The following is a 9,522-nucleotide window of genomic DNA, read 5'->3' as shown; positions in this document are numbered from 1 at the left end:
GGCCCTTCTTTATAATGGTCCAGAAATATAATTATTTTAAAATTGTGTTCAAATGTTGATATATTTTTTAAGTTCTCTGATTACTGTAGCCTTTTCAACTTAATACCTTTCTCTTAACATGGGACTGCTAAACTTTGTTGGCTGATCTGTACACTTGGAACATACTAAGGACACTTAAAACATGAGCAGAATACAGCCCGTGGGCTGGATTTTTTTCCTAAAAAATTTAGAAAATTAATATTCATCTGCCCCTGGTTCCTGTCAAAAATGACAGGAACCCAGGGTAGTAGGACCCAGGGGAAGTCTGGCGGGCTCCTACTACAGCAGGGCCCACCTGGCCCCACCCCTGCAGCTGGAAGCCCCAACCAGTGCTTCTGGCCTGGGACCACGTGGCTGCCCCATACCAGAACTGCAGGTAACGGGGAAGGTGGGGGGGGGAGGGCAGGGGAGGACCCTGGGCAGGGAAAGAGCCTGGGGAAAAGCTGGGTGCGGGCAGGGGGAAAGTGGCCCCTCGCCTGCCCCATGGCCAGCGCCGTGCGCTGCAGCCGCTCACAGGCCCCATGGGGCTGCCTGGAGCAGGCACAGGAAGCCCCAGGCAGGCTGCGAGCGGCTGCAGTGTGGGGCGCCAGGCATGGGGTGGGCGAGGGGCCACTTGTCCCCTGCTTTTCCTCAGCACCACCTTGTGACCCGGCCCCACTGCCAGTCTGGGCCCCGCACTGACTCTGGGCTCACCAGTCGGGGCTGTGCGTGGCAATGGCAGCTGCGGCCTCCCCGGTTGCTGTGCTGGGCCGTGTTTGCCACCACTGCCTCTGGGCTGCCCAGTGTGCAAGCTCCGGGCGCGCAGCAGCAGCCAACACTGCCTGGCACGGGAAGTGGGGGGGCTGCAGCTGCTGCTGCCAACAGGCGAGGCTGGAGCCGGCTTGGAGTCCAGGCTGGCAGTGGGGCTGGGTTACAAGTTGGTGCTGAGCGCGGGGGGGTGGGGGAAGCAGCCCCTTGCTTGCCCATAACCAGCGCCCTGTGCTGTAGCCACTTGCAGCCTGTGTGGGGTTGCCTGTGCCTGCTCCAGACAGCCCCGCTTGGGCTGTGAGCACCTGCAGCAGGGAGCGCTGGCCATGGGGTGGGCAAGGGGCTGCTTTTCCCTGCACTCAGCACCAGTTTCTTCCCTGCTGGCGAGCAGGGGATTGGGGCTGTGCGCTGCCCCCAGCCTGTATCGCGGGGCTGGGAGTCACTGGGTGTGAGTAGGCGGGGAGCCAGTGGGAGCACGGGGCCTGCACCAGTGTCCTGGGGCCAGTGCTGGTGGGGCCCAGAGCAGGGGGGCAGGAGCGTGGGGTCCAAGCTGGCAGGGGCTCTATGGAGCTGGGCTAGCTCTTTCCTGTCCCTGCTGGTGCAGCGTAGCCTGGGTCCACAGACCCCTGCCAGCCTGTGTGCTGCTTTGGGCCCCACCAGTGCTGGCCCTGGGACGTTGGTCCCAAGACATTGGGACATTGGTCCCAATATGGTGACCAGGGGGTGGGGCACCTGTCAAGGGGCAGGGCTACCCATGCGACCCTCAACAGCCTGCCAAAACTGGGTAAGTGGCCTTCCGCCCGAAAGAATTGCCTGCCCCTGCTCTACATGCATATAGTTCATAGACTCACTTTATGTAAATGTGAAAGAATTTTACTGACTTTCAAGATTGAGCTCATTTAACAGAATTCATCAGTTTCTAAAATGTAAGTTATACATTCATTCCATGGATCGGTTGCCTCAGTTGTATGTATGATGCATTCTCAATTTTTTTTCATGGTTTTAGCTTTGCAATGACTACTTATACTAAAAGGAATCATCTAGTTAAAACTATGCAAAATCCAGTGTATATAGAAAAAGTAAATTAATAAGCAGAATCATATTCTCTGTCCTGCTGTAAAAATGAGTGATTACATAGGCCCACAGTTTCTGTGTGCTGTTTCAATGTTAAGAATTTTTTATCCAGGCTCTCTAAGTAGACCACTCTTCTAGTGAAATTTGCTAAGCAGTCCATGATACAAGTGGCATATACAAGGTTCTCCCAGCAGTAGTTAAAATCCTGTTAGACACTTCCCTCCCATAGAACATAACTGTAAAGCAGAATTTGCATCAATCTATAAAACTGAAGTTTGTCAGTCTTCTTATAAAAAGAGTATGCATGGAAAGATACTGGTTTCAGTAGTGTTATCTTTTGCCTCAACTCTCCAGCAAAATATTTCATTGAGCCAATGGGGTCATCATTAAGGCTGACAACAGATGCTTTTCTTGACCAAGGACTGATCAGTAGAGGAGTGGCTCAGTCTATTACACATTGCCCTTTTACGATGCATCTTTGCTATTATGTGGCAGTGAGAGCACAACCTGATGGACCTGTCCCCAGAATAAACCACAGTAACTGTACAGACATACAACAAAATGTCCCAGGAAAAATGTTTGTACTTTGTATCTGGGATACTTCAGAGGGACTTGAAGCAGGGCAGGGGCTGCGTAAAATTCTAGGACAAAGGCTTTCTCCCAGGACATAAGTGACATCAGTTCATAGCCTAAAGTAAGGTAGAAGTTCAGTAACCCTTTCCATTTTTGTGGCTATGTGGAATACAACCAGGGAATCAGTGTTTGTGTCCTTGGCACACTCTTCTTCCTGTGACTGTTTTGCCATTGATAAAAATAAGCCCAGGTCTTGAGCAGGTAAAGGATCACTGCAATCAGCTGGATAGCACAGATATTAGCACTTGATTCTTTATTTGAACATAGTAGAAAATGGCCAGAAGGAGCCAGCTGCAACTCCCTAATCCTCAGCTGTGGAGCATCTGTGTAATTTCAAGCAGCTTTGATTTACAGCATTGGCCTAAGTTCCCAATGACCATACCACAGTGAAGAATCAAGCATAGCAGAGATCTGCTTCAAAAGGCTACAGCTTTCTCTGCTTAATGCAGTTCCCACCTGGAAAGTCCCTGAGACGCTTTCTTCTCTTCCCTTGCAAGGGTCTGGCAGGTGGCTAATGCTGGAAGTGGACAGTTCCCTTGCTCAAGGAGAATACTGTATTAGCTGTCTCTGGCTACTTTGATTATACACATTACAAAGTGATTTTAATATTTCTGTCCTGAATCTTCAATCCTAAGGAGGAATGGGAGTGAAAATAAATGGAAATATAGAATATATATTCTATATATGGCCATGTGACATGCCATTATAATTTATGCCCCTATCTCCAACTAAGGGCTAAATGCTATTTCACCTTTATGTGCTTAAATATCACGTGCATATAAGTGAAATTTGACACTTACGTGGCTTTTAGATTCTGATTCTGTCTGTAGCACATACGTGCTGCCTGCTAAAAGTAAATCACCAGTAGTAAAGGCCAGTCCCTCCATCTAAGTCTAGGGCGCTTGCTCAGAGAGCAGGAAACCAAGTTGTAGGCCGTTCTCAACTAGAGAGAGTTTGGTCCTTTATCTCCCAGTTCCCTGCAACATGATCTAATTATGAGACTTTGGGGTAGGCATTGTCCAGAGCACTCTCTAGCTCTCTTTTTGAAGCTGGTCCACAGAGCAGGGGTGAGGAGGAGGAGAGCAAAAGAGAGGGAGGGAAGCTTGCTCAGTTAAACAGGTTCCACTCCATGTGGTAGAGAGCCCTGTATTGTAGCCTTTGTTCCCTACCTCCACTAGGACAGAAACTATTCCAGCTGAAACTATTCCAATGCATAATAAATACTAGGTGTGGAAAAGTCACCCAGAGTTAGGGGCCAGAATGCAGGGCTCCTTCTCTTTTAGGGTAGAACCTACCTCATTGAGCTCCCTTACCTCTAGCTTGTTTTCCTTCTGGCTGACTGGTGGGACAGCTTCAAGAGGAGGAATGCTTTGAGTGCTTTGGGTAGAGCCTAGCTCATGGCCTGGAAATGAGAGCACTTTGCTTGAAAATGAAAAATGTAAATTTTAAACTTGCTCAGGCTAGCCCTTGGGACTCCTGATCCCAAGGCAAGTGCCTTAACTGCTAATAGATTCATAGATTAGAAGGCTGGAAGGGACCTCAGAAGATCATTGTGTCCAGCCCCTGCACCAAGCAGGAAAGACAACTGCAGTCAGGTGATCCCAGCAAGGTCATCATCCAGTCTCCTCTTGAAGCTAAACTAAGCTATCAGACTAAAAGGTGGGAAAACCCATGGTCTCTTTTGGCTTCAAATACTTGCTGGTTGTGTTTTTTCTGTGACTGAAGTTTCAGGACTTACCTGGCAATATGCACATACCGAGGTGATTCTGTTCCATTACAGATTCTGTGAGGCCAAAGCACGGCATTGTAGGCATGCTCAGCACAGGGTAGAATCCAGGTTCTACATAAGTGCTAAAAATTGTACTTATGTGGCTATATATGAATTCAGCATAACTCCACTCACTGCAAGTTACTGTAAATTTATATCTGTGTAAATAAGAATAGAATTGGCCTCATTCATTTTCTGACTGTCAGTGCAGGAGTAAAAATAATCTAATGTGAATTTGCCTCCATGTTTCAGGACACATATTTCCATTAATGTATTGGAAATACCATAAATATATGATAGCACAAAACTCACTGCCCAATAAATAAAAATTAATCATGCCCTGGTAAACTAGGAGTCTGGTGAAAGATTTCCTTTCAGCAATTGAGATGCCAGCATAGAGACTAATACTTTTGCATCTTTTCCCCAACAAAAAATGTATCTAGTGTATTTTATCCTTTCTGTTCTTTTCTAGAAATAATTAAAGTAAATATAGTATTCATATATACACTTCTTAAAAAATACCTGTGGAACATCTCTGCTTATGAGCTTGTTTTTGAATTGTGAGCTGTAAGTTAGACAGTGGAAGTAGGGTGTCTAGCAGAATTCAGTGGTTTTTTGCATAGCATGACTTCTGTCCAATCTGTGTTTAAACATTCCTCAAATAAGGTCAACATTGGTTTAGTTAACTTTGTTAGGTAATTACTTTTCAATGTAAATGTTATCTTCCAGCTATAAATTTACCAGCCACTTCTAATTAGCCACTTACGCTAATTCTTATGATGGATACAGTAATACATGCAGTTAAATTTAAGATTTTTGAAAAAGTATATAGTCTTTGTATTTTTACAGAGTGAATGGAGTATTTCAGGCACTTTAAAATTACGAATGTAGCCATTTTTTCAGGTCAACTTTCAGTCACCCAAGTTCTTGAAATCTTTAAATATAGATGATTTCCAGGTTAGTGCTAAACCATTCCTTTTCCCTATTTGCTGGACTCACATGTTGTAAAGCTCCTTGTCTTCCTTATTGACCAACCCTCAATTTATTATGGCTGTATTTTTAGGTGCTTTACATTTTTATTTAAAACACAGTTCTATGCCTGCCAACTAATAATCCCAATCCTGCTTATTTTTATTACGTGCAATAGTCTCAATAGTTTTCAGTGGCACTATTTGCATGAGTTTGATAAAAAAGATACAGGTTTTTCAAATGTACAGACTTTATTTTACTATATATCTTGGGGGGGGGATTCAATTGTATGTGTACATGTCAAATTAACTTTTAGTATAATTCATGAAATTGTTAGTTTCCTATATTCTGGTATGATACAAGTTGTTAAATGTAACCAGCTTGTTAGCCTCTGAATGTGTACTATATTAACATATTAGAACATTCTGCTTATTTACGACAGAAAAACACATTAGCATACACTCAGAACAATCCCTAATGAAAAATTGCTTAATTTGTAACAGTCTTTTAAAAGTCTAAATCGTGAAAATCTCATTGTTTATATTGCTTATGTAATATGACATTAACCTTTTTAACAAACGTTTTGAAACAAATGTTTTCTTCAGTTCAAGTAACATGTCCATTTCCAGTCGCATGCTTTTATAGTATGCTTTTCTTTTCATAATAACATTTACTGTAAAATTTGCTGTCTTCCCAAGTTAAGTGTACACCAACACAAAAAACACAAAGCTTATGGATGTCATGTTTTTTGACATTTTAGATGAACTCTAATAATGTTATGTTATTTCCCTTAAAGTATGTATCTTGAAAATGTGTTTAATTTAATCACAGTTAAATTAAACATGATAATATGTTTTTAACTATAATTTTAAGAATATGTGTTAAACACTAAAATGTAATCACCATTTGAATAGTGTAGCTTCTTTGCCCCTAAATATAGAGAAAGGAGTATTCATAGCAATCAAAAATGAATTTTGGTCTATGTTGTCTTGTAGTTCTATATCACTGCCATAATGAAAAGCTTTGTATATGATTAATTTTTATTTGCAAACATTTGATGAGGTAGACTCTATTCTATTCTTTTGTAGTTGCAGTGTGTCCTATGATGAGTGCAGACAGACATCAGTTTACACAAATCCACAGAGAAGCTCTTGATGTTTTTGGTAAGTAGCTTACTTGGTGTTTCAGGTAAGTAGAGAATCTAAAGTTATTTACAAACTGTGAATAAAATCCTGGCCCTATTGCAACTGGTTTTAAAACTGTATGAAATTAATATACATTTCAGAAAAATATCTTTGATTAAGGTCAGAACACATTATTTCTATAACTTGTTGTTTAAATTCTATACATGAAGTGTCTTCCTTACTCACTTGCTAAATTAGTCTGCATTTATATTTGCTTCCCAAATATACTGTAGATCTGCAGGATAGTTATTCTCATTAGTTCACATGGTAGGAAAACAGCCACTGCATTCCTAAGAGGTTGCAAGGTCAAATGCTAAGGGAATTTCACACTCCTACTCCTCCATTGAGAAAATATTCAGTTCTTATTTCTGTGATCTAAAGCACTAGGAACTGAAATAGCCTGTGAGTCAGTTTATTAGAAAAACACCACACATGCTAAAAAATCAATATCTTACCCCAGTTTTATAAACTGTATTAAAGAATGAACTAATACAGTATATCACATTTTACAGGTTTTGATCTAGCAGAAAGCTTTTCTCTAAAACAGGCATCATGTGGAGGTGAAAACACCTGTTTTAAACTGGGAAGTACACCTCTTATCAGAGACACTAAGTAAGTAAAATATTACTTTATCCATAAATGTCTTTCTTATTATTTCAAACAAAAAGCAGGTAAATAATAAGGGGCTGAATTACTAAGCACTGCATTTATAGAAAAATACATCTGTTTATCTTTAGGTGTGCTCTCTATTGTCATTTTTGGAGTCCAGGAATACAGACAAACTGATTGAGTTCTCACTGAAGTTAGTAGGCATCGTTCCAGTAATTTCAGGAGATATTGGGTCTGGTCCAGCATTAATTAAAAATAGGTTGAACTGCAAATATAAGATGGGTTTTGCAGTCCCTACTCGGATATAAATTCCACTGAAAAAAGACCATGTTTCTTTGTATGTATCCTCCTTTATTCGTGCTGCATTACGTGATTTTTTTTCGTCATTTTAAACTGATTCTTCTTTCTTCATGCTTCTCTGTCTTTAACTTTTCTGTCTCTCCTTCCAGGAATTGAGCTTAAAATTTGTATTTGCATTTGAATAAGGAGACATTGGGAGCAGCTGGCAAGAGTTATCCTGCCAGCTGCTCCCAATGTCTCCTCCCATAGGTTCATTTCCTGATTCCTCTAAATTTTTGTATTATTTACTTGGCAGATCCTCTTCTCAGATCTGTCCTTCTTAGAAAACAGAATTAAAATTGGGTTCCATAGATATGTAAAAAGTTTATACAGTAGTTACTCTAAGGACCTAGACAAACCTTAGCATTTTTTTGTTCGGTTCTGTAGAACTTTCTGTAAGGATGATGTTAATGGGGGTTTTCAGAAGTTTTCTGTGTTCGTAGAACTCATGATTTTACTGTTACCCAAGTAAGTCTGAGCTGTTTTTTTTCTTTTTCTTTTTCTTTTTCTTTTTAATGTGTATTGTGGTAACATGATGAAAGGCTACTAGTTTACATATTTTCCTGTCATATAATAAATTCTGCTAGTGGGCTTGAAACAAGCAAGATGGTCATCTTTAGCTAATTGGACAATTAATGATAATTAAAATGACATGTCTTAAAGCTACATTTCTTGTACTTTTTGGATAATTTATATATATATTTATAATATCTTTGTGTGTGTGCACGTGTGCGTGTGTATGTATGTGTAATGTAATACACACACACACACACACACAAGCGAATTGCCTATCAAGAATGATGGCGAGGATTGTTGGCAGGGGTGGGGAGGGAGCGAGGCGCTGCAACCACCCTGCACTGCTACCACCTCCAAGGAGCAGGGCTGGGGGGAAGAGGGGTGAGGCCAACAGTGCTGGCTTTGCCCCCCTGCTTCATCCCTTTCATCCCACTGCATCCCTGCCACCCCCTCTGTCCCCCTACACCACCACCCAGCACTGCCACCTCCAAGGAGCAGGGTGGGGGGGCTCCATCCCATCTGTCCCCACCATCATGGCGGCGCTCCGTCCCCACTGTCATTTTCCCTCCTCTGCTCCATGTCCAGCCCTGCGCCACGCCCCCCACTCACTCCATCCTGTTTATCCTCACCATCATGGTGGTGCTCTGTCCTCACTGTCATTCTTGATGTCCAAGTCGCCCTGCACATAGCAGTGGTTGGAGCGATGCCGTGCTGGGAGCCATGCCTCCCAAGAGTGTTACAGACAGACAGACAGACAAACAGACTAAGCCATATATATATATGATAGTTGATGAAGATTATACAAAGAGATAATAATGTTTTAAAATGTATGAAGATTCTCATATAATTATTGTGTTGAGTAATGGAAAGTTCTACTTGGGTTAGGGTTTTTCAGCAGTTAGCAAGATGTTGTCAAGACAGTTGTGGAAAACTTGATGCATAGTAAGAGTACTTTGATTTTTATGGATGTTTATCCTTTTTCGTGCTGCGTTTTATAGTGTTGATACATGATGGATGTGGGGTTCTTGTGGAAAAGTAGAAGGGGAGAGAGTTAAGACAGCAGTAAAATGTATGGCAGGGTGGGGGGTGGGAAAGTGGAATTTACATTTGAAGAGCCAGGGGAGGCTTATATTTTATGTGCATCAAAGGTTGATTTTTCAATCTGAATTTAACATGCATAGACTGGCAGAGGAGTACAGAAGAGAGAAAGAGTTTAAAGACAAACTAAAAACCATGAATAGCTTGGTGAGTTTAGGTTTTTTGGGGGGTTTTTTATCTTGTTATTTTGGGAGCAAATTTTTTTTTTTTGGTCTGCTATATGACTTTTGATCTCTTGAGGTTGGCAATACTTAGTTCTTCTTTTCCCTCTACCAGTGTATGAACATGAACCACTGTGAACATGCTGCTTCTATCACCAGCTGCTCTTTGTGCCTCCCTCCTTGTTCTCTTCCACTTTATTAGAACTAAGTACAGACATTCAAAAAGCCTGAGGTAAAGTTGATCAAACCTGTATGGGTTTCTGTAAGCACCTTAGTTTGTTTGGGAGTGAACAGAATAGAAGTTCACTGTTCAGTGTATGTATGGGGGTGGGGCTGCCTGCACTGGGGGCACTTGAGCATGGGTGGGGATGGGTGGGGATGCAGT

At 42.1% G+C, this 9,522-nt stretch overlaps 1 protein-coding gene across 3 annotated transcripts in view; it reads left to right on the top strand.

Annotated features, from left to right (window-relative positions):
- The window catches only part of COL19A1 (collagen type XIX alpha 1 chain), a 594,002-nt gene that overhangs the window by 10,458 nt on the left and 574,022 nt on the right, over positions 1–9,522 (top strand). For all 3 annotated transcript variants that reach the window (XM_019520501.1, XM_019520502.1, XM_019520500.1), the window contains exons 3-4: positions 6,319–6,393; positions 6,927–7,026. In XM_019520501.1, the coding sequence (XP_019376046.1) occupies positions 6,319–6,393; positions 6,927–7,026 (175 nt within the window). The remainder of the gene's footprint in view (positions 1–6,318; positions 6,394–6,926; positions 7,027–9,522) is intronic.

This window comes from Gavialis gangeticus, unplaced genomic scaffold (genome assembly GCF_001723915.1).
Source record: "Gavialis gangeticus isolate Ggan-Ray unplaced genomic scaffold, GavGan_comp1, whole genome shotgun sequence".
In the NCBI taxonomy this organism is placed as follows: Eukaryota; Metazoa; Chordata; order Crocodylia; family Gavialidae; genus Gavialis; species Gavialis gangeticus.
The sequence above is the reverse complement of the archived record's forward strand: the minus strand, read 5'-3'. Positions and strand labels throughout refer to the sequence as shown.